General features: G+C 45.5%; 3 protein-coding genes across 5 annotated transcripts in view; 2 read left to right on the forward strand and 1 right to left on the reverse strand.

Moving 5' to 3' along the window:
- LOC115132989 (lysine-specific demethylase 7B-like) overlaps window positions 1-18691 on the forward strand; it is a 31234-nt gene extending 12543 nt beyond the window's left edge. For both annotated transcript variants that reach the window (XM_029665770.2, XM_065021557.1), the window contains exons 2-16: window positions 3963-4048; window positions 5004-5121; window positions 5371-5531; window positions 7582-7723; window positions 8054-8240; window positions 8837-8999; window positions 11272-11466; window positions 11575-11666; window positions 11938-12024; window positions 12308-12550; window positions 12802-13087; window positions 14916-15010; window positions 15131-15282; window positions 15588-15967; window positions 16107-18691. In XM_029665770.2, the coding sequence (XP_029521630.1) occupies window positions 3963-4048; window positions 5004-5121; window positions 5371-5531; window positions 7582-7723; window positions 8054-8240; window positions 8837-8999; window positions 11272-11466; window positions 11575-11666; window positions 11938-12024; window positions 12308-12550; window positions 12802-13087; window positions 14916-15010; window positions 15131-15282; window positions 15588-15967; window positions 16107-16195 (2476 nt within the window). In that variant the 3' untranslated portion in view covers window positions 16196-18691. The remainder of the gene's footprint in view (window positions 1-3962; window positions 4049-5003; window positions 5122-5370; window positions 5532-7581; window positions 7724-8053; window positions 8241-8836; window positions 9000-11271; window positions 11467-11574; window positions 11667-11937; window positions 12025-12307; window positions 12551-12801; window positions 13088-14915; window positions 15011-15130; window positions 15283-15587; window positions 15968-16106) is intronic.
- A 91-nt stretch (window positions 18692-18782) lies between these two features.
- LOC115132993 (NADH dehydrogenase [ubiquinone] 1 beta subcomplex subunit 2, mitochondrial-like) lies at window positions 18783-20089 on the reverse strand. 2 transcript variants are annotated; one of them, XM_029665775.2, is made up of 4 exons: window positions 19920-20088; window positions 19433-19577; window positions 19194-19286; window positions 18783-18880 (listed from the first exon to the last, which is right to left on the reverse strand). In XM_029665775.2, exons 1-3 carry the CDS (start codon window positions 20003-20005, stop codon window positions 19212-19214), a joined length of 306 nt encoding a protein of 101 aa, XP_029521635.1. In that variant the 5' UTR covers window positions 20006-20088; the 3' UTR covers window positions 18783-18880; window positions 19194-19211. The 2 variants fall into 2 exon arrangements, with proteins under 2 accessions (XP_029521635.1, XP_029521634.1); XM_029665774.2 differs by having other exon boundaries at window positions 18783-19286; window positions 19920-20089.
- A 3641-nt stretch (window positions 20090-23730) lies between these two features.
- The window catches only part of LOC115132988 (inactive histone-lysine N-methyltransferase 2E-like), a 32722-nt gene continuing 31419 nt past the window's right edge, over window positions 23731-25033 (forward strand). Inside the window, 1 exon segment of the mRNA XM_065021556.1 lies at window positions 23731-24043. The gene's annotated coding sequence lies outside the window, so the exon portion shown is untranslated.

Below are 25033 nucleotides of genomic sequence, written 5' to 3' on the forward strand. Positions count from 1 at the left end.
GCGGCCGGCCGGCCGGCCGTCACGCGAGATTTCATCTGGAGAGAGAGGGGAGAAAGAGGTCAGAGCACAGGGTAGGGCAGTGTGAGCAGAACCAGCGGTGTCGTTTGACTTAGCAAACGAGGATCGGATCTCGTCGACCTTCTTTTCAAAATGGTTGACGAAGTCATCTGCAGAGAGGGAGGGGGGGAGGGGGAGGAGGATTCAGGAGGGAGGAGAAGGTGGCAAAGAGCTTCCTAGGGTTAGAGGCAGATGCTTGGAATTTAGAGTGGTAGAAAGTGGCTTTAGCAGCAGCGACAGAAGATGAAAATGTAGAGAGGAGGGAGTGAAAGGATGCCAGGTCCGCAGGGAGGCGAGTTTTCCTCCATTTCCGCTTGGCTGCCCGGAGCCCTGTTCTGTGAGCTCGCAATGAGACGTCGAGCCACGGAGCGGGAGGGGAGGACCGAGCCGGCCTGGAGGATAGGGGACATAGAGAGTCAAATGATGCAGAAAGTGGGGTTGAGGAGGCAGAATCAGGAGATAGGTTGGAGAAGGTTTGAGCAGAGGGAAGAGATGATAGGATGGAAGAGGAGAGAGTAGCGGGGGAGAGAGAGCGAAGGTTGGGACGGCGCGATACCATCTGAGTAGGGGCAGTGTGGGAAGTGTTGGATGAGAGCGAGAGGGAAAAGGATACAAGGTAGTGGTCGGAGACTTGGAGGGGAGTTGCAATGAGGTTAGTGGAAGAACAGCATCTAGTAAAGATGAGGTTGAGCGTATTGCCTGCCTTGTGAGTAGGGGGGGAAGGTGAGAGGGAGAGGTCAAAAGAGGAGAGGAGTGGAAAGAAGGAGGCAGAGAGGAATGAGTCAAAGGTAGACGTGGGGAGGTTAAAGTCGCCCAGAACTGTGAGAGGTGAGCCGTCCTCAGGAAAGGAGCTTATCAAGGCATCAAGCTCATTGATGAACTCTCCGAGGGAACCTGGAGGGCGATAAATGATAAGGATGTTAAGCTTGAAAGGGCTGGTAACTGTGACAGCATGGAATTCAAAGGAGGCGATAGACAGATGGGTAAGGGGAGAAAGAGAGAATGACCACTTGGGAGAGATGAGGATCCCGGTGCCACCACCCCGCTGACCAGAAGCTCTCGGGTGTGCGAGAACACGTGGGCGGACGAAGAGAGAGCAGTAGGAGTAGCAGTGTTATCTGTGGTGATCCATGTTTCCGTCAGTGCCAAGAAGTCGAGGGACTGGAGGGAGGCATAGGCTGAGATGAACTCTGCCTTGTTGGCCGCAGATCGGCAGTTCCAGAGGCTACCGGAGACCTGGAACTCCACGTGGGTCGTGCGTGCTGGGACCACCAGATTAGGTGGCCGCGGCCACGCGGTGTGGAGCGTTTGTATGGTCTGTGCAGAGAGGAGAGAACAGGGATAGACAGACACATAGTTGACAGGCTACAGAAGAGGCTACGCTAATGCAAAGGAGATTGAATGACAAGTGGACTACACGTCTCGAATGTTCAGAAAGTTGAGCTTACGTAGCAAGAATCTTATTGACTAAAATGATTAAAAATGATACAGTACTGCTGAAGTAGGCTAGCTGGCAGTGGCTGCGTTGTTGATTTGGGGCCAGCTGGCTAGCTAGCAGTGTTGATTACGTTACGTTGCGTTAAAAGAACGACAATAGCTGGCTAGGTAACCTAGAAAATCGCTCTAGACTACACAATTATCTTTGATACAGAGACGGCTATGTAGCTAGCTATGTAGCTAGCTACGATCAAACAAATCAAACCGTTGTACTGTAATGAGATGAAATGAAAATGTGATACTACCTGTGGAGCGAGGCGGAATGCGACCGGGTTGTTGAGTTCTAATCGGTAGACGTTGGCTAGCTGTTGGCTAGCTAGCAGTGTCTCCTACGTTAAGGACGACAAATAGCTGGCTAGCTAACCTCGGTAAATTAAGATAATCACTCTAAAAACTACACACTCTAAACTACACAATTATCTTGGATACGAAGACAGCAAAGACAACTATGTAGCTAGCTAACACTACACTAATCAAGTCGTTCAGTTGAGGGTAATAGTTTCTACAGTGCTGCTATTCTTATTGACTAAAATGATTAAAAATGATACAGTACTGCTGAAGTAGGCTAGCTGGCAGTGGCTGCGTTTACATACACTAAGTTGACTGTGCCTTTTAAACAGCATGGAAAATTCCAGAAAATTATGTCAAAGCTTCTGATAGGCTAATTGACATAATTCGAGTCAATTGGAGGTGTACCTGTGAATGTATTTCAAGGCCTACCTTCAAACTCGGTGCCTCTTTGCTTGCTTACTTTTTGGAGAAATGTCCTCTGGTCTGATGAAACAAAAACAGAACTGTTTGGCCATAATGGCCATTTATGTTTGGAGGAAAAAGTGGGAGGCTTGCAACCCGAAGAACACCATCCCAACCGTGAAGCACGGGGGTGGCAGCATCATGTTGTGGGGGTGCTTTGCTGCAGGAGGGACGGGTGCACTTCACAAAATAGATGGCATCATGAGGCAGGCAAATTATGTGGATATATTGAAGCAACATCTCAAGACATCAGTTAGGAAGTTAAAGCTTGGTTGCAAATGGACACTACTTCCAAAGTTGTGGCAAAATGGCTTACGGACAACCACGTCAAGGTATTGGAGTGGCCATCACAACGCCCTGACTTCAATCCTATAGAAAATTTGTGGGCAGAACTGAAAAAGCCTGCACAAGCAAAGAGGCCTACAAACCAGACTCAGTTACACCAGCTCTGTCAGGAGGAATGGGCCCAAATTCACCCAATTTATTGTGGGAAGCTTGTGGAAGGCTACCTGAAATGTTTGACCCAAGTGAAACTATTTATAGGCAATGTTACCAAATACGTAAACTATGTATGTAAACTTCTGACCCACTGGGAATGTGATGAAAAAAATAAGTTTAAATAAATATTTCTCTCTACTATTATTCTGACATTTCACTTTACATTTACATTTAAGTCATTTAGCAGACGCTCTTATCCAGAGCGACTTACAAATTGGTGCGTTCACCTTAAGACATCCAGTGGAACAGCCACTTTACAATAGTGCATCTAAATCTTTTAAGGGGGGTGAGAAGGATTACTTTATCCTATCCTAGGTATTCCTGAAAGAGGTGGGGTTTCAGGTGTCTCCGGAAGGTGGTGATTGACTCCGCTGTCCTGGCGTCGTGAGGGAGTTTGTTCCACCATTGGGGGGCCAGAGCAGCGAACAGTTTTGACTGGGCTGCGCGGGAACTGTACTTCCTCAGTGGTAGGGAGGCGAGCAGGCCAGAGGTGGATGAACGCAGTGCCCTTGTTTGGGTGTAGGGCCTGATCAGAGCCTGGAGGTACTGAGGTGCCGTTCCCCTCACAGCTCCGTAGGCAAGCACCATGGTCTTGTAGCGGATGCGAGCTTCAACTGGAAGCCAGTGGAGAGAGCGGAGGAGCGGAGTGACGTGAGAGAACTTGGGAAGGTTGAACACCAGACGGGCTGCGGCGTTCTGGATGAGTTGTAGGGGTTTAATGGCACAGGCAGGGAGCCCAGCCAACAGCGAGTTGCAGTAATCCAGACGGGAGATGACAAGTGCCTGGATTAGGACCTGCGCTGCTTCCTGTGTGAGGCAGGGTCGTACTCTGCGCATGTTGTAGAGCATGAACCTACAAGAACGGGCCACCGCCTTGATGTTAGTTGAGAACGACAGGGTGTTGTCCAGGATCACGCCAAGGTTCTTAGCGCTCTGGGAGGAGGACACAATGGAGTTGTCAACCGTGATGGCGAGATCATGGAACGGACATTCTTAAAATAAAGTGGTGATCCTAACTGACCTAAGACAGGGATTTTTTTTACTAGGATTAAATGTCAGGAATTGTGAAACTGAGTTTGAATGCATTTAAGGTGTAGACTTCTGACTTCAATTGTGTATATACTGACAGTAATGTGATGTCTCCTGTCTCCCCACAGCTGTGTCCAGGTGGAGGAGCACCATGCGGTGGATATTGACGTTTACCACTGTCCTAACTGTGAACCCCAACACGGACCCTCCTTGAGTCAGTATTCCAGTCTGTTTCTGTGTGTGTCGCTGTCTGTCCATCCTGTCTTCTCTTCCTCAGTCGGTCTCTCTCCATCTCTTTTCTCTCCTATCTGTTTTACTACCATCTCTCTTTATCTCTCTCTCTCCCGCGCGCTCTCTCTTTATCTCTCTCTCTCCCGCGCTCTCTCTCTTTATCTCTCTCTCTCCCGCGCTCTCTCTCTTTATCTCTCTCTCTCCCACGCTCTCTCTCTCTTTATCTCTCTCTCTCCCGCGCTCTCTCTCTTTATCTCTCTCTCCCGCGCTCTCTCTCTTTATCTCTCTCTCTCCCGCGCTCTCTCTCTTTATCTCTCTCTCTCCCGCGCTCTCTCCCGCGCTCTCTCCCGCGCTCTCTCTCTTTATCTCTCTCTCCCGCGCTCTCTCTCTTTATCTCTCTCTCTCCCGCGCTCTCTCCCGCGCTCTCTCCCGCGCTCTCTCTCTTTATCTCTCTCTCCCGCGCTCTCTCTCTTTATCTCTCTCTCCCGCGCTCTCTCTCTTTATCGCTCTCTATTTGTTCCGTCCCCCATGCCTGTTCACTCTTCCTCTTTTTCTCCATCCCTCCCCCTCTCTCTCCCTTCATGGCTGATGGACTGTCCCCAGGAGAGCAGCATAGTCTCCAGTCTGATTTAGAGGAGCCTGACCCCTGAGAGCCTGGGGCCAGACATTAACAGGCTAATTGAATGGAGCTGTAATCTTTTGACTTAAATGGGTCCTAGCCCTCACCTTGGCCTCTGTGCTCGGGGATGAACGGGGAAAATATATTATCAAGACTAATGACTATCCATAATTCACAAGGCTCTGTTGGTTTAAGGGAAGAAAATTGAATACAGTAATCATTTGTCTCAGGTCTGTCACTGGCTATAGTGATCGTTTTCATGGCCAGTGAAGGCTGTGGCGTTTTGTGAGTCTGATGTTCTGCGTTTCTCCTCTTGCAGTGAAAAAGCGCAACAACTGGCACAGGCATGACTACACCGAGCAGGACGATGGCACTAAACCAGTGCAGGCTGGCACCTCTGTGTTTGTCAAGGAGCTCCAGAACAGGACCTTTGCCAGGTAGGAGCCCAGAACACCTACCACCGAGGACTCTAATGCCAAGCTAGACCCACTCTCACACCTGCACAGAAAACGCACGTTTCCTCAGCAGTTGTGTTTCTATGAACAAGACTGTGATCTTTGTTTTAGTCACAATACTTAACATGTATTATGTTCTTAATTTCTCTCATTGGGTATTTACATAGAGTTGAACATATCAACAGGAATTAGCCATGAACCATTGTCTGTCTGTGTGTGTGTGTGTTGCAGTGGGGATGAGATCCTGCAGTGGATGGCTGGGGAGCAGGTGACCCAGAGGTACCTGGAAAGCCACGGCTGGCAGTACCCCATCGCTGTGTCCAACATAGAGGGACTGGGACTCAGGCTGCCTCAACCATCCTTCTCTGTCAAAGATGTGGAGCAAGTTGTCGGTAAGGACATAGAGAGTGAGAGTGTATACGTGGGGGGGCATGCTCAAGCACCCTGGGCTTTTCTCTGTCTAAGTAAATAAGTGGGGTAGTAGGGCAGACATTTAGCATGTAGCACAGCTAAGACTGATCACCAACCCATCCACTGCCTGTCTACTGCACGGGATGCCCATTTGATAGGACATATGTGGCCTGCACCTATTGCTTTGAAATAGAATATAATTAAAAGCTAATGAATGCATTCTCTGTCAGATAATGAGCGCCTAACGTTGTGCGGACGCCATCTGTCCATCAAACAAACAGGTTGCCAGGTTCAGAGGGTATTTAGCCCCTTTATCAATCATCTCCCAAAGGCTGAATAAGCCCTACAGGAGGGGAGGGCAGGTCTTCCTCAGCCCCCAACAGGACCACCTCTGCTCTCTATAGAATAGAAAGGCCTGGTACCACAAGGCTCCTATTACAAGCCCATTACTAACCCACAGCTATCTGGACCGACTGGATGCCCAACGCAACCCAAAGCTGCTTGTGTTTTATCATGGAAGTTCATATTCCACCCTCTGCCATGCTCCGTTGAGCATTAAGCTGCTTGTGTTTTATCATGGAAGTTCATATTCCACCCTCTGCCACGGTCCGTTGAGCATTAAGCTGCTTGTGTTTTATCATGGAAGTTCATATTCCACCCTCTGCCATGCTCCGTTGAGCATTAAGCTGCTTGTGTTTTATCATGGAAGTTCATATTCCACCCTCTGCCATGTTCCGTTGAGCTGCTTGTGTTTTATCATGGAAGTTCATATTCCACCCTCTGCCATGCTCCGTTGAGCATTAAGCTGCTTGTGTTTTATCATGGAAGTTCATATTCCACCCTCTGCCATGCTCCGTTGAGCATTAAGCTGCTTGTGTTTTATCATGGAAGTTCATATTCCACCCTCTGATGGTTGAGCATTAAGCTGCTCAGCACAGGTGTTGTGACTGGGTGGAGACAGAACACAAGCAGGATCAAGTTACCTACCTCCTTACAGTTGGGACACAATGGGGGACAGGCCTGGAACCTGCTGTCTCCTGGGGTTACCCAAGCCTAGACTATGGTCGGACAGCTTAGGATAAACCTGGCATTTGTCACCTCCCAGTACTTAATGTTGTTCCTCCTCGTTGGGGGTAGGTGAAGTTTTCAGTCTAAATATCATGTGAAAGGTTGGTGTCTGGAAGCACCCTACAGGGTCTAGCTGGAGTGAATGCCAGGTGTCGGTGCATTGCTTAAAACACAGGAATAGTTTGACCATGTGCTACCAGCCAATATAAAGGTGTAGTGTGGAGTATTTACTATGGTCTGTTTTGGGCTTGTTGGCTGGTACTGACAGAACGAACACACTCTGTTCTGCTCTCTCTGTTTGGCTAGCTACCCTAACTCCAGCTGTTCACTGTCATCAGACGCTGTCCAGCTGGACCCGCTGTGTGTGTGGTGTGTAGGGGGTTGGGGAACATTAGGGGTGTGTGGGTTGGTGGTGGGAGGATCACACAAGCACCAGCTGTCCTGTCCCCACACTGCCGACAGGCCCCCGTTTCCGGCCCTCTCTCTCCTCGGCTTTCACTGTGTCGTTTGATTCACTGCCTCCCAGCTGTGTGTGTGAGTGCTGGTGGGTTTTTACCCTCACACCCATTAAAGACAGTGGCCCCTTCCCCAGTCTCCACCTCTGGGACTCATATGGACTGGACAGATTGTCTGGCCCTCACCCCCCGCCCCCCACTCCATCCACTCCTATGGTGTATTGGCTGTGCCGGTATCTCCCTTAGGAGTTGTACAGAGACATGGAAATGCCAGAGAGCTTCAGAGTTCAGATCCCCTCGCCCACTGACTCCCATTTAAAATGGTTATCCCTGGTGTCTGTCATTTCAGTAGGAATGGTCCTTTCTCCTTAACCAGATGTATTATATCTGGCTGAATGGTGCAACTGTAGACACAAAATGATGATGATTCCATGGGCAGACTGATACCACGTTTTGCTGTCTGCTCCACTATATGACGGCTTGGTCATCATTCTCTTGTCGTCCACAGGCGGTGACAAAGTCATTGACGTCATCGACGTGGCCAGGCAAGCAGACAGCAAGATGAAGCTGAAAGAGTTTATTAAGTACTACTACAAGCCTCATCGGCCCAAGGTGCTCAACGTTATCAGCCTGGAGTTCTCTGATACCAGGTAAGCTGTAATGTGGTCCTACTTCTAATAATCCATTGCAGACTCTCTCTCCATTCAAATGGATACATTTTAAATTAATGCTATTTACAAGACATGCAAACAGAAACCAAGAGCATCCACAGACTGCTGTCAAGTTCTTCATGATTCACAAGAGAAAAACAAGAATGAACACAAACATTCAACAATACATTATGTACAGCTCATGACAAAAGTGATCAAACTACGTATTATCAATGATCTCATTATTTAGTCAATTTCAGCACTTTTTACTGTGATTTTAACCCTCTTAAGTAGCCATACCCCTCTTACCGCTCACTCTCTCCCCCCCAGGATGGCAGATCAGGTGGTGGTACCTGACGTAGCTCAGAACATGTCCTGGGTGGAGAACTACTGGCCAGATGACTCCTTCTTCCCCAAGCCCTTTGTCCAGAAGTACTGCCTCATGGGGGTTAAGAACAGCTACACTGACTTCCACATCGACTTCGGCGGCACCTCTGTGTGGTACCACGTTCTCTGGGTGAGTGGGTGTTAGCCTAGTGTCCATGTAGGACATGTAACTATCAAATCCTAGCAGTGAGCTGAGTGCAGTTTGGCAAGTCAATGAAATCAACTGTGTCCACAACATTATTTGGTGATAAATCGCTGGCCTGGCTCGCTCTTTGGCATTCCTCTCACCACTTGTAATGCGCGCTGACATTTAATCAAGTATGTTTGTACATGGGGGAGCTATTTAGAGCAATCTAGGCTGATTGGTACCCTGGCGGAAGTTCCAGGGGGAATTCTGTCCCCGCCGTGGTAATAAATGATCCCTCCAACGGCAACAAAGTAACCAACCACTGCTAATCACAAACTGTGCTTTGTGTTCATGGTGACATCGCCAGGCTGGCAGGCAAGCACTCTCCTTCGCTATAGAAGCAATGTGCAGCTCAGCTTGTGAAAAACAGGAAGAAAAAATCCCCTGGTGTGAAAGTCAAACGCATCTGTGTGTCTGAAATGAAACATCTTTGCAGGCATCTGAGTGCTTCTAATTTTAGTCACATTCTGATGTTTTTTGGGTTAAAATGTTTATTTTTTAATGAACTCTCGTTAACTCTCTACTCTCTATGTTTCCAGGGTGAGAAGGTATTCTACATGATCAAGCCGACCCAGGCCAACCTTGCACTATACGAGGCGTGGAGCTCCTCCCCCAACCAGAGTGAGGTGTTCTTCGGGGACAAGGTGGACAAGTGCTACAAGTGTGTGGTGCAGCAAGGAACCACGCTGCTCATCCCCACAGGTGTGTGTGTCACAGGAGGCTGGTGGCACCTTAAGTGGGGAGGAATGGAAACACATGGAAACCATGTGTTTGATACCATCCCATTTGCTCCATTCCAGACATTATGAGCAGTCCTCCCCTCAGCAGCCTCCACTGCCTTCTCTTGTAACAGGCCATGTGTTTAGTTTTCCTGAAGAGCTAAACAGCTTGTGTTCCTGGAACGAAAGTGTAGATGAAGAGGGGTTACTACTGACGATGGAGACTGGCCCTGTGAGCGTGTGACACAGAAACCCCTCTGGAATTAGACAGTGTCCTTAAAAGACCTTTTCCACTGTGTCCTTAAATACCTCTCTCACATGCCTGCTTTTGGTGTATAAATAGACTGGTAGTCTTGTCTGCCCCTCCGTAGAGAAACCTGTCTATATCCTCAAAAAACAAAAACAGTCAAGTTTCCCAGGGTGCCTGCCTGGAAAAACACTGATGACATGTCATTGCCAAGTGAATTTGGAAAAGGAATCTTTGCTCAGCCACAGCCTAGACACACCCGTCTGTCTATATTGTCGTAACACAATAGGAAGTTCCCTAATGGAACAACGGCACCAGTAATGTCGTGAAAGCGACCATATTAGAAGCTCTTGGGCCTACTTTATCCTCAGCCAAGCCTCTGCTATAGCATGTGACCTGTAATTCACCTCTCACATTCCACCCCATGTCTTGATGACGTAACACGTCTAGAGAGCCGTGAACGGGCGACCGCAGTAAGCAGAACCTCATGGTTAACACATGCTCCTTGTTCTCCTCATTAACTCCAGATGGCTTTTAGAGGGGTTTCACTCATGTCCTTTAGTGATTTAACCCCATCTCACCATCTCTGTTATCACCACAATGATCCTTCCATAAGCTTACCTGATGGGGGGGTCGTATTACATTTGTAGATCACAGGGTTCCATGTTTTTTTTGCCTGTGGAGATCACCTGAGGACGATGTAAAACTATACAGGATATGCAATCGGTTCAGAACAGCAATCGTGTGCAACTCAACAGACTTTTCAAAAGTTCAGGGTATCCATACATTTCTGTGTCAATACTCCCATAGGAACAAGAATGAAAACCCACACGTTTTAAAATTGCCTCCCGGGTGGCGCAGTGGTTAAGGGTGCTGTACTGCAGCGCCAGCTGTGCCACCAGAGACTCTGGGTTCGTAACCGGCCGCGGCCGGGAGGTCCGTGGGGCGACGCACAATCCAGGTTGGATGCTCGCTGTGTTAAGAAGCAGTGCGGCTTGGTTAGGTTGTGTATCGGAGGACGCATGACTTTCAACCTTCGTCTCTCCCGAGCCCGTACAGGAGTTGTAGCAATGAGACAAGATAGTAGCTACTAACAATTGGATACCATGAAATTGGGGAGAAAAAATTCACACACACACACACACAAAAAAAATGTTTTATATCTTGAGTAAAGGTTAAGACTAATCATGACCAGGGCTTCAGCTGTGTCTTTTCCAGGGGGTTCAGGGGGTGTGGAGAGGTGGGATAGATATTTGGGGAGGGGGTAGAGCACAACATACTTGGCCGCTCAACCGCGGTAACCCTGTAACCGCGTCAGTGCCTGCAGTATCAGTGCTGCGTCACCGCCGTCTCTGCTTTCTGTTCTCTCCGGAGGTATAAAGAGCACTGCTTTATCTTGACCAGGTCAGGCAGGCCTGATATGACCCTGTATGTTTGTGTTGTCAGTTTGTGTGCCAACAGTGTGTGTGTGTGTCGGTTTTTATCAGGTTGGGTGTTTGTGTGTCAAATACCAACCTTTTTATGCCAGTAAAGTAGATGTCGGAGAGGGAATGTGACGACAGACCTGACGGAAACGCAACATTTGTCTGTAAACTTTCCAATTGTCGTCAAAACAAAATGCGCTGGACAAGATGTCGATTTTTGTGTCGATAAAATGAACTATGCGATGGAACTGCCTTTGTGTGCAAATATTGATATAATAACCATCATATTGAAGTAAACTTGGAATCACGCGATGACATGGTGTGTGGTATTCCCACTACGACTCATGAAACCATGCAGTTTATTAGGATACAGATGATAAAACTTGTGAACTTCCCAGGGGGGTGAAAGTGCAAAGTGCAAGGTGATAGGCTTGATGCTCCTTTCCAATGGGTCTTATTCTGGTGACATGATGATCGATGCTTGGCTGCCGTTTGACGAATACACCACCTAGCCAGTGTCCATGTATTACCAGTCAGTGAGTCAAACATTGACTGTGTGTGTGTGTGTGTGCTGCCCTCTGCAGGATGGATCCATGCCGTCCTCACCTCTCAGGATTGCATGGCGTTCGGAGGCAACTTCCTCCACAACCTCAACATTGGCATGCAGCTCAGGTGTTACGAGATGGAGCGTCGTCTGAAGACTCCAGACCTCTTCAAGTTTCCCTACTTTGAGGCTATCTGCTGGTATGTGGCCAAGAACCTGCTGGAGACCCTGAAAGGTGACTGAAGCTGTAAAATCCACATGATACTACAATATATTTATTGGCTTTTTACATTTTATTTTGCATGCATCATAACAAATATAACGCCTTTGTTCTCTTTCTCAGAGTTGCGAGAAGACAACTGCCCGCCCCAGACCTACCTAGTGGAGGGAGTGAAATCTTTAATCAGTCCACTGAAAACCTGGCTGAAGCGAGAGGTGAGGGGCACAGAATGAAATGTGATTTTTTTTCCATATTATCTTTGGGTGATGGTACTGGCTTCACCTTCTCTATTCTTGCACCTGACTCTGTTGGCTGATGAATATCTAGACTGAATGGTTTATCTCCCAGCTGAGCTCTGATGATGGGGGGGTTGGGAGGGGGTCATAGTGGTTTTCCCCGGATCTGATGACACTGTGCCAGTGGTGGAAACACAGCCTCTCTGTTCAACTCCACCTTAATTGTGTGTATGGAACATTCTGACTGCAGGTTACGGAGCCCACCAGCGAGGTCCCGGACCATATCAGGCCCAACCGTCTCATTAAAGAGCTGACCAAGGAAATCCGCTACCTGGAGGTAAGGTCTGGGGATGGAGGGCCTGAGGAGCATCACCTTTGTGTAGGTGGAAGAGCACTCGATCTGAGGGGCTGTATGAGAAGTGCTTCAAATCCATCTTTCAGGATCATGCAGTATGTCACTGACGTGATGGATTTGTTGCACCTTATTTGTAACTGCCAATCTGTCTCTTGCGGCTTCCTTGTCCATATACGTAGATTAGATTTAAAGATTGAGGTTGTGTTCAAACCCCTCCCTCCTATAATGGTGTTTTGTTATGTTGTGTGTGTGTGTGTTCCAACAGGAAGACCAGGCCAGCAGTGGTGGCACCAACAAGCCAGTGAAATCTCAGGGAAGCGGTGGAGGCCAGTGTCCGGCCACGCGCTCCACGCTGGAGAGGGTGTGCCCGGCCCGTCAGGCACGGCGGGCAGCCCGGAGGCTCCGGGAGCAGCAGGAGCAGGGCCCTAAGGTTCCCTCTAACCTGGAGATCCTGGAGCTGCACACCAGAGAGGTGCTCAGGAGGCTGGTGGTGGGCCCTCTGGAGGAGGTGAGAGGAGCAGGTCAAACTCCCACAACGTAAAACTAGAATGTCACACGCTCTCTGGCATATGTCACATTTAAATGCCTTGTTATTATTGGAAATGATCATAAGATCAATCAATAAACCACATTTAGTATTTTCCTTTCATTACTACTACAAAAATCAATACTGTTCCCATGTTATAAAGAGTCATACAATTCAATAGAAACGTCTGATACCTGTGTTGAATGAGTCCTATAACTCTGTCTCTACCACAGGACCCTACCTTCTGTCCCCCGGTGCATGGGAAGTTCAACATGGTGTCCACCGCCTCTGCCGCTGCTGCTGAGAACCCAGACACACACCTGCGTCTCACGCTGCACAACGGACGGATCATCCGAGACGAGAGGAGACCAGGTAGTAGCACGGCTAGCAGCCCGGTGAAGGCGGAGAGTGAGAGGCCGTCCGTGGGCCAGCTGAAGAGCAGAGAGGAGATGAAGACGGAGTCAGACCAGGAACGGCAGCACAGCACTATGGGAGGAGAGGAGGAACCAGGACACCTCAGTAAGTCATGATGCTGAAGCAATTCACTATGTATGTATATACAGTCGTATGAAAAAGTTTGGGCACCCCTGACAATTTCCATGATTTCCATTTATAAATAATTGGGTGTTTGGATCAACAATTTCATTTTGATCTATCAAATAACTGATGGACACAGTAATATTTCAGTAGTGAAATGAGGTTTATTGGATTAACAGAAAATGTGCAATATGCATCAAAACAAAATTAGACAGGTGCATAAATTTGGGCACCCCAATAGAAAAATCACATCAATATTTAGTAGAGCCTCCTTTTGCTAATATAACAGCCTCTAGACGCTTCCCATAGCCTCTAATGAGTGTCTAGATTCTGGATGAAGGTATTTTGGACCATTCCTCCTTACAAAACATCTCCAGTTAGGTTTGAGGGTTGCCGAGCATGGACAGCCCGCTTCAAAGCATCCCACAGATTCTTAATGATATTCAGGTCTGGGGACTGGGATGGCCATTCCAGAACATTGTACTTGTTCCTCTGCATAAATACCCGGGTAGATTTTGAGCAGTGTTTTGGGTCGTTGTCTTGTTGAAATATTCAGCCCCGGCGTAACTTAAACTTTGACTGATTCTTCAACATTATTCCCAAGAATCTGCTGATATTGAGTGGAATCCATGCGACCCTCAACTTGAACAAGATTCCCAGTACCGGCACTGGCCACACAGCCCCACAGCTTGATGGAACCCCCACCATATTTTACTGTGGGTAGCAAGTGTTTTTCTTGGAACGCTGTGATCTTTTGCCGCCGTGCATAACGTCCCTTGTTATGACCAAATAACTCATACCTTTTTTTCATCAGTCCACAGCACCATATTCCAAAATTAAGCTGGCTTGTCCAAATGTGCGTTTGCACACCTCAAGCGACTCTGTTTGTGGCATGTGTGCAGAAAAGGCTTCTTCCACATCACTCACCCATACAGCTTCTCCTTGTGCAAAGTGTGCTGAATTGTTGAACGATGCACAGTGACACCATCTGCTGCAAGATGATGTTGTAGATCTTTGGAGGTGGTCTGTGGGCTGTTTTTGACCGTTCTCACCATCCTTCGCCTCTCCGATATTTTACTTGGCCTGCCACTTCTGGCCTTAACAAGAACTGTGCCTGGGGTCTTCCATTTCCTCACTATGTTCCTCACAGTGGACACTGACAGCTTAAATCTCTGCGATAGCTTTTTGTAGCCTTCCTCTAAACCATAATGTTGAACAACCTTTGTTTCCAGGTCATTTGAGAGTTGTTTTGAGGCCCCCATGTTGCTACTCTTCAGAGGAGAGTCAAAGAGAACAACAACTTGCAATTGGCCTTAAATACCTTTTCTCATGATTGGATGCACTTGTCTATGAAGTTCAAGGCTTAATGAGCTCACCAAACCAATTGTGTGTTCTAATTAGTTAGTGCTAAGTAGTTACAGGTATTCAAATCAACAGAATGAGAAGGGTGCCCACATTTTTGCATAGCCTATTTTTCACATCTGATTTAATTTCATAAACTTAATATTGCTACACTAAAAATCTTTGTCTGGACAATACCCCAGTACTCAGCTTTTATTAGAAAATGAATGGCATGCCACTGTGGTCTTTTTCTGTGATGACAGAGTGTATATATGTGTATATGTGTGTGTGTTGTATAGTTTATAATCTGACTCAACTTTGTCAGTTTATTGACCTCATTGTCCCAGACACACCATGCTTTCTAACGGGTCATGTTGTTTACTAGGTCTAGTAACCTGTTGACTTGGACACGGAGAGGGAATGTTTCCTACCATTATCTGTGGTTAATGATGTCTGTTTGCCTTCTCAGGGGGTATTGAGAGGGTTAAGACTGAACTCGGGGAAGAAGCCTCAGGACACTCCGACGTGTCGGACATGGACTCGGACAGTGATTCCAACACACAGGTACCTGATATTAACATGGTCTACCCCCACTGTGGTTTTGTCAGTGAGAACTTAACTCTTTGATTTGATTTGTTGTGTATCAACCCTCAACCAGTTTCTCGTCTCTCTCCCTCTCTGCAGCAAAACACCTCTTCTGAGGAAAATTCAGGAAGCTCCCAGAGTGATGATGATGATGATGAGGAGAGGGGCTCATCCCAGAGGGCTGCGGGGCACACCATAGAGCTGGACCAAACAGACCTGAACCTCCGGCACAAACACAAGCCACTCAAAAGGTGGGTGGTCTGACCCGCTGTGCGTGGGCGAGCTAAAACACAGCTCCTGTTATTGGAATCACAAAAATATTTTAGCAATTGAGTTATTTATTAAGGGATGATTTCTTGTAGAAATGTCTAAAAGTTCACGCCATCGGTTTAGTAATCTCATAACGATGGAGATGGAATTGAAACTGAAGCATGTGCCAATTATGCATACAAAGATTATATTTAGAACTTCCCTTTTGACTGGTAAAGATGACCACAGTTGGCTTTTGTGGAGTCTGGTGCGGTGGCCTGTGATTGACTCTTCTGTGTCCCTGCAGAGAACGTCCTACCTCACCCAGCACAGAGGAGGCCATTCAAGGCATGCTGTCCATGGCTGGCCTGCTGTGCCCCTCCAAGCCAGACGAGGTCGCCACTTCCCAGGAGCCGTGGTGGTCCAGCCCGAGCCGAGGCTCGCCGGAGCGCCGAGAGCAGCACCAGCGTCGTGTGGCGGAGGACAAGAGCCCCATGGACAGCCAGGGCAACAGCAGCAGCGAGGCCTGGGACAATCGGGGGCCCCTCTCCCTTGGGGCCCTGAGCCACGACGCCAGCCCAGAGGCCGACAACTACCAGTACTGTGATCCCTCAATGTCTCCCCCTCTCCACCCCTCCAAAAGACACGCCTCCAACTCCCCTCCCGTCAGCAACCAGGCCACGAAAGGTACGCAACCAACTATTTTATTCTTTCCATTTGTCTAGTAATTAGTTAATGTTCTCAGGGATTGGATGCTACTGTGACACAACTCTCTCTTCATTCAGCACGTCAGCCATTCATGTGGGGTTTGGGTTTTGTTTTTCAGGCAAGCGGCCCAAGAAAGGAATGGCCACGGCCAAGCAGAGACTGGGGAAGATTCTGAAGATGAACCGACACAATGGCGTCTTTGTATAGAGCTCTGAGGGCCACAGGCAAAGCTAAAGGAGGGGAACAGACCTCTGTCCTCACATCCAGATTATTCTGTACATTTAGTCGACACCTTTTTGGCCTGGAGAAATCACTGCCTGGGGAAAGGGCCCATCTGAAAGACTTGTTGTTGTCAGACACACAAACGAACAGGCTTACTGTGCATGCTTAGGACCACAGGGTATTGGATTCACATGAGCAAGCTACCAATCAAGCGCACAGCTTCACTGCAAGCACTCTAAAACGTAATGGAGAAGATGGGGGGGGAAAGCATGTTGATTACTCAACTTCAGGGAAACTTAGAGAGAGTTCCAGTGGGCATTAACGTGCCATGGGGAAGTGTTAGATGTCTGGATGAGGTAGGAATGAGGTCTACAGTACATCGCAACATTGAAGACAAATCTTCAGCCAATGTTAATGGCTGATGAAGGCTGCGTGATGTCCCACCATCTGCATCTCCCAGCGCTGCCTTCCTTGAATATCTGCAGCACTATGAACTGGATGAGACCCAGGACAAGATGGAAGTTGGGATAGACACGCTGGCTTTCCACAGACTGGCATTGACCCATCTGGCGCCGTGTCTGGGCTCTCTCTAGCGGGGTCCTTTTTGGCCCTGAGGGAAGAAAGTGCTAAGCTAATTTTTCGAAATGGTGCTTAATGTTTGTACGTCCTCCATGCTCCCAACTCCCCTTATCTCAATCACACCAGCAATAATGACGTTGAGAGAAGTTTTGAGGCAGCACTCTCTTGGTTAGCATTCCCTGATACATTGTCATTCATCTATTGAAAGACGATTGCGAATTTATCATTGCACTGTTTTTTTTTGGGGGGGGGGGGTAAAAACCCATCAGGTTTAAAACAATGACATTTTAACCTGTCTGCATTAGTTCATCATAAGTTTCTCTATTTGAATTTCACATGCTTTAATGCTTGCTAGGTCATACGAAAGCCATACTCCACTATATAGAATCGAAATGATTTTGCTGCCCTCTGATGGTTAAAGGGAGACTAACACAGAGTGCTGCCTCAATAAGAAATGTTTTATAGTGTAAGTTGTTTACTTGGTTGAAAAACAACTTGTACAATATCCTGCTTAATTTATTTCTAGTTTTTTTTTGTGATTTTAATGTTATTTTTTTTATGGATTCTGAATTATGTATTTATTAATTGAGGTGAATAATAATTGTATTATATTTTGACCGTAAACCTCGGATTTTCATTTTTGTTCTCTTATGATTATTGTATATGTGGACATTTTAGACTTCATGTGGTCATGATATATTGTGTAGGTCAGTAAGATAATTTCTAACTAAAACTTTTTTTTCTCCACTTCTATTCTGTCCAATTAGGGTTTCTTAACTTGATTTGAACCTATATCTCTTCTGGTTTCCAAAGGTTAGTGGGGTTGTGTGTGTTAAGAGAATGGGTAATACTGTGACTCCAAAAGGTTACCTGCCCTGCTACACCTATAGACAACGTCAAGTAGGCTAACGAAAATCTTTGGTGGTCCTTTTAATCTGAAGGGGGGGGGGGATTCCTATGATATGGTGCTGAAGTGAGTGTGTGAGATTTGATTTTGGAATTGTAGTTATTCACTCTCAGGGAATGATGCCACAGATATAACCTCTGATTTAATCACCAGCTACATTATGTACACTACTAAGGCAAGTTCTTCCAACCAGACTCCTGTTCCACTTCTTTCTCATCTAACTAAGCAGTTGTGCTTTTGAATTGGTCCTTTTTCATCTGAGGAAAAGTACATTTTGAAGGGGGGGAGATGATACCATCTATGCTCAAGCTCTGCCTAGCTACTTAACAAGTTTAACTCTACATCCAAGACATTCAAAATCTTTCTTTTGACAGACCCCCTCCCAAACACCACTTGTACGTGTTGAGCTAAATGCTTGTCCTTAGACATCCTTAGACACCCTCTCTCTCGTCTACAGAGTATTTCACTAAATGACATCGACTTACTTAGTCGCCAAGTAACTTTAATAGCACCCTTTGAACAGTATCTCACTTGAAAGCTGTGCTATGATTTCAACTTGCAGTGCAGCAAACCTTGGTGTAATTGTGGTCTATCGCTCAGCCTTTAATGAGATTTCACCTAATGACCAAGATCACTACTTTAATGTCTTCCCCTCCACAGAATAGTGTTGAATCCTATTGCCAGACATTTCCACCTTAACTCTTATTGCATGTTGAAGTCCTCACCACTCGTCTGTGTAATAATAAGCACAAGAGCTAGCCTGCAGGCAGGGTTTGTTATTAGCAGCAGTTCTCTCATTGTACAGAATTTACCGTAAACTCTTACATGCAAATCTATTTGCATATTTTTTTTCCATCAATGGTCATGTTTCTTCTCTGTGCATTAGTCCTTCAGATGGTTTGAACCATAAACACTGGCTTACTGTGACACTGTTACTTAATGCATTGACTGTTTCAGCATTTCAAAAGTGACCTGGAAATATAAAAATGAACTGATGCTGTTGTTTTTTTTTTACAGGAAACGACTAGAACTAATTATACACATTCAAAAACAGTCATTGCATTCCATATGTACACACCCCAAAGATATGTTTTAGAATAAATTGAATTTTATTTGTCTATGTACAACAAAGCCTTTCGGGACACCCTTAACCTCCAGGTAGTGACTGGGCACACACACAAGGTCTAGAAATGCAAGAAATAGATAAGTACTATTACAACATGCCACTGCTACAGTAAGGAACCTAATTGAAATGGGCATATTAACACATCTTGTTACAGAAGGGCTCTCGTGCATATACTGTACTAACTGAATAAGCATTCCATTTCCCATAATAATGCAAATGTGCATAAAACCAACAGCTTATGACTATCTGCGTGATGAACACAATCTTCCATCAGAGGACAAGACATTCTCATTGACAAACATCCCTTGGATGCATCACAGATCCTGTGGTGGAGAAGACTGATGTAGCCGTACACAGGACAAAAGGCACACCTGGGGGTAGAGGGCAACTCATTCCTCATCGTCAGCTGGGATCCCCAGTTCCTCATCTGTCCATGCGGATGCATCAGGCCATGGGAAGTGACCCTGAGAGAAGAGGCATTATGGGGTTAAGTCTGCTTGACAGACACCGGCTTTGTCTCCATCCTTTACTCTATGAACTGCCAAAACTAGATTGGACAGGACATACCAAGCATAACTATGATTAGGAGCCTAATCTACATTTAACTCACCATTACTGCATCTGGGTCATGCCAGCAGTGCCACAGGATCCAGAACCACATGGCACTGCTGAGGAGCTCTGCTTGGAACGTCTGGCTCTTGGTGAGTTGTGGGAATTGCCTGTACTGGGCCTCTATGTGTGGTCCACCACCAGCTCTGAAAATTAACAGAAAACCAGAGCACTGATGATATCACTGTTTTACACCCTATACCAGTATAATATAACTACGCTCTACACATTTGATTAAACCCAACAACCCAATGGGTTAACATCTGTTTGGTAGGCCTACTGTCAGACTGCTAGCTAGTTGGTTAACTTGTAAGCTAGTTATAAGCTATAGCCAAACGTTACTGTTTAAAGCTAAGAAGACAGTGATATGTGTACAGCTGACGTGTGATTGATAATGTTTATTTAATTATGAATGACGATATTGAAGTCAACCTTTCGTCCTTAGCACATAGCTAGCTAACGTTTATAACACCAGTAACGCTACTTACTTTCGGGTTACTATTTTCTGAGGTCCACGTGTAAGAAGCTGCGTCCCGGCCCTAAGAACACCCATGGCCCTTCCTAAAGAAGACATAGTTGTTTCTCTCTTCCCCCAGTGTTGTTTTCTCAAAATGTCGTTCCACCTTGACACAGAGGGCGACCAACCAACAACGAGCGCTATGATTGGTCGAGATGGAGGGTTGTTCAGAAAATGGATCGACTCGTGTCGCTTCCACTTTTTCACACTAGATGGAGACAAAGCCCTTTATATACGTGTTAATGTATATTAGGTAGTTACAGAAGTAGATTTTTTAAATGCATCTATGTATGAAACTCTTAAAAGGGAATCGTATAGCAAATATTTGGGAAATGTGTATTTAATTTTTCATATGAAAATGTAATGCTGGAAGCTTGTGTTGTGACATGGTGAATTAATGCATATGTGCTTCTGTGCAAACTTTTAGAAACTGACAACTGAGCAAGGACGGTTGGTGGTCATGGCAGTCCTTCCAATTTCCTTCCTCTTGAGTAAAGGTTTTGTGTTGGAACGTCATGCACCTCCTGCCTTTAATGTGTATATGTCTTCCATGACATGGGTGAGTGGTGAATAGTAGTAGAAAATGCAGTGCATTTGTTTTGCATCCAGTATAGTAAATTAAAGTGGAGGGATATTATAGGACGGCAGTCAGGTTTAAAGAAAAAATCAAGTGACAAAAGACAGGCATAACAGGTACAAATGGTTAATGAGCATTTAAATTACGAGAACAGTTCTTCTCTTTGGTAATTGTGAAGAGTATTCGCCATTTACTGATGAATGAATCTGAGAACCGAGTGGAACAACATGGCGGACAAGCTCTAAGCTCCCTATCAACAGCTAAGCGGTTTGACAGTTGCTTTTTTCTGGTGGAAACTATTACAAAAATATCAAATTTGCAATTAACTTCGCGTTCCATCAGTTGTAATGTATCCAGCTGTAATCGAATTGTACTTTAAAGTCCTGCAGAAAGGTTTCTTCCCTTTCATGCCAATGTTCAGTTCAGCTTTTGTTGGCCACTTTTACAATTTCATAGACATTGACCGTTACTTTCCATCCATCCATGTTTCGATTTATAAATTGGCTCGCCAGTCTGCTTCTCGGTTTAAATGCCAGAATAGGAAATACATAAACAATATAGTATAAACTGACAAGATCAAACACGACTTAACGACAAAAGTTAAGAGCATGGTTTAGAAACGATGCTTTCCGCACTTTCGGGAGTGCGCGCAGTGCCGCCGCCTAGTCAGTGCGCTTTATGCACGTGCATGCTCGTTAACGGCAGGCGCCATCTTATTTGCCACCAGCGGCGTTGTTGCAATTTCACAAAAATAACGGAAAGTGATCTATAGCTATCTGCATACAATACGTTGAGTGGCGAGTTCATTTGAGTAATTCCTATCGTCGAACAGCAATAAATTGCTCATCCCGTATGTATCTTGCATTCCAAAGCATTGTTTTTCTTGACTCAGCCCTAATGGCGCCTGGCTCTGCAAGTTCTCCGGTTGCGCCACTCTCCCCTCACAGCTCAGAACCCGCCTACAACCGATGTCCGAATGATGTCATCAGAAGCCAACCATTTCTGCAAAAACAGGCCAATTCATGCATCATTGGCTGAGAGCAATGTCAATCTATCAAAACAAGAACGCCATTTTGCGAAAACGAGAGAACGCTATATTTTACCACCGAATCTCATCCTAATCAAAACTGCTCGGAAACCGACTAGGCTACTTCTTGATAACGTCTCCAACTAGTGTTTTTATGAAAACCCTACACTCTGAATCAAGTACAAATATATATATACAGTATTATATAGCCCAACGACTGTTGTACAATATCTCCTACATTCGCTATAAGATTTCCGAAATGAGTATAGTTGTAGCAGTTATGAAGGCTCATCTACTCTGTCAAGACGATCTGATACAACCAACAGACGAGCAAGCCCAGTTTCAGTATTACGCGTGCGCGCGGGGATGCGGTTTGGCTAGATCTCAGTGGGGGAGGGGAGGTCGAACTGTAATGTCATGTGAACAGGCAATGACTGTATATGTGAACAGGATTGGAAGATTCGCAGGAGCCACTGTATCTTCGCCTTAATTCGAACGACACGTACACGACATGTCCAACGTATTTTTTGATTCATTGTTGGACGCACCTCTTTGGCTCTTAGAAAATTCATCTGTGTGGATGATATACTCTGAAAATTGGCCATGGCGACGATCCGTTTGCCTCGACCTCTTGTAGCCTATACGCATTGTTGTCAGTATTATTGAACTAGGCCTACATATAACATGTATTCATAATAGTGCAGTTTTTTGGGGGGAGACTGGAATAATGTAACAGCAATTATGAATTAAATGTACTTGTTAACAATAGCACGATGCTTCCATTTGTAGATTGTGTTGCCATTGGTCAGTATTGCCTGCCACCCACCTTGCCTTCAGTTAAATCAAAGAAAGCACGGGCTCATGTGGAAGATATTTGTTTCCTCCTACTGCCTTGGGCAGCAGAATTAGATGCTAATTTCAAACTCTGGTAACTAGGGCCTAATAATTGCCATTCATGAGTTTATTTTATTTGTAGCAGATACAGAAGGTGTGTCATGGACCTCAGTGACAATACAATATATTTCTGTTGGTTTTTTATATTTGAAGAAAGTGTCACATTTTGCAGCAGGATCATCTATAAAAGTGAAAGGAGCACTTGAATGAATGAATCTTTGAGACATGAGCGGTGGTGAGATGGCAGACCATAGATGTAGAACATGGTATGGTCATATGGTTGACAAAAGCACATCAGCTTGCTTTGCAGTTGAGAGACGTGCGAAACAGGAGGGAAAGGGCTGACAATTCAACAAGTTCCTCCAGAGGAAGTAATAAAAGCAACCGGACTTTGTCCTTGGCTGCTAAGAAACTGCATTGACTACACACACACACACACAACAGTGCTTGACTTGGACTGAAATACTGGAGATGCCAGTACTCATTTTGGGTACTGTTTATATTCAGGTGCAGGAGCTCCACAATACTTTGAGCTAATATTCTATAGAAAGGTGCAGGAACCCAAGCAGTAGATAATCTGAAGTGCCAGTACGCAGCTTCAGTAAACTTCTGCCCAAGTCAAGCACTGACCACCCTAATTTTACCCCCTCACACATCAAAGTGTACAAATTGTTCTCAGATGCATGTTGAAAAGAAAAAAAACATACAGGACTATGTACATGAGTTTAGTCTATGCCTTGTATTGTCTGTCATGTATTGTCATTTTGTGTTGCACCATGTTGCTTGATCTTTCAAGCAGTTGAAGGAAAATGTAAATGTTTATGAAATGTTTTAATTGACAATAAAGAGGTATTATCCCATTCATGGTAATGGATTCATTTTTAATGAGTTGCTGAACATGCTGTACTCACACAATCTGAGATGTTGATTCTTATCAATCCTACAAATGTTTACATTTGTTATAAATTAAGTTTGGAGATCATATTGTATAAATTAGGATTATAAACAAGAGGATATATATATATATATATATACAGACACACACTAGAACTAACTCGTTGCAACTGAACTAACAAATCCTGCATAGTGGCATTATAGCGGCAGGATTTGGACTACAGACACAAAACTACAGAACAGAACAGACGCGTGAACGCGCATGTAGCCATCTCATCTCACGGCGCCCCTGTAATCTTGGCCTGTGGACCCCGGAGAGTGTAGGGGCGGGGCTCGGGTTAGGGGTTTGATGGGCTGGAGGAGGCGGAGTCACGGCAGTCCTGCCAGGGCCGCCATTTTTGCAAAGGGAAAAGAGACAGGGTAGAGGGGATCTAATTTCTAACAGTCGGCGTAGGTAGGACACAATTTTAACGGTTCGGAACTGACTGTCATTATTGGGTTCCAATAATTACCAACGAAAATTAATTACAGTAGGGGGAGTCTCTAAAAAAGATTGCTATCAGTGTAAATATTTTTAAACCTTATAGAGCCGCAGTGTGGAGTGAAGTAGCTATTGTTTTGGTTGTGTAGAGAGCGAGGCTCTAGCGACGGGGGTCTCACCCAGGTCGCTGTTTATTCAGGGTATCTACAGTGGACTTTAACTGTAAGTAAAACGCTTTAAAACTACCTCATAGGTTGTCTTAGTTTCAAGAGCTCACCAAGTTAGTCTACCTAGCCAGCTTGCCGACTTGGTTTCTCATGGCTAGCTACTGTAGCTAGTAACGTTAGCTACGTGGATGCTGATGGTGTTATAGTTAGATGGAAGTTGATAACTAACTTTCTGGTAGGAAATTAGTTATTTTTTAATTTAAGTGAGCCACTTAATGTTAGCCCTGAATTATAGTATTGTTTTGGTGTAACGTTAGCTTGTATTAGCTGGCTAGCAACTGCTAGCATTAGCTAGTTAGACAGTGCAGTGTTTAGCTGGCTAACTTTATTTAGCGCATTTGAATTTTAGATTCAACTGGCTGCTTCTGAAACGTTAGCACGCTTACTTAATGCAGTTGAATAACATTGGATTGTTAATGAAGAGAAAGGGAAGCAATACAATATCAAACCTGAACTATTTTGGCTAGTTCGTTTTACCTGCAATGTCAGTATGCTGTTGCAGTCGAACTAGGTGGCATGGAGAACTACCCCGCTCTCTTTCAACCAGCCCCCCAAGGATGGTCAGTTTGCCAATGTACTCCCATGCAATAGGCTAGTGGTAAAATTGTACTTACAGAACAAGTAAATCATGAATTGTATTGCAGTATTTGTTGGACTGCCTTGGTTTAACACATCCGTGCTCGTTATCTAGTTACAGATTTTCATATGTGGTTGGAAGTGCACTTCTTGTTGATCCTATGAAGGTTTATTTCCGTTTGAGTAGCCAGCTAGTCCACAAAATGTGGTGTTGCGCAGAGGGCATTGACAGGGCGGCTTTTGTTTACATATAGATAACAAAAGACTACGTATAATTTTCTGGAAATTGTAGTTGCATTATATTTCTGGTCAAAGTTCAATCGCATGTCCACAATTGTGTAAATGTTTTTTATATATAAAACTAGAGACCTTCTGTCACTAGATGAACAAACGGCTATTGGACCGATAA

Source organism: Oncorhynchus nerka, linkage group LG8 (genome assembly GCF_034236695.1).
Source record: "Oncorhynchus nerka isolate Pitt River linkage group LG8, Oner_Uvic_2.0, whole genome shotgun sequence".
Taxonomy (NCBI): Eukaryota; Metazoa; Chordata; class Actinopteri; order Salmoniformes; family Salmonidae; genus Oncorhynchus; species Oncorhynchus nerka.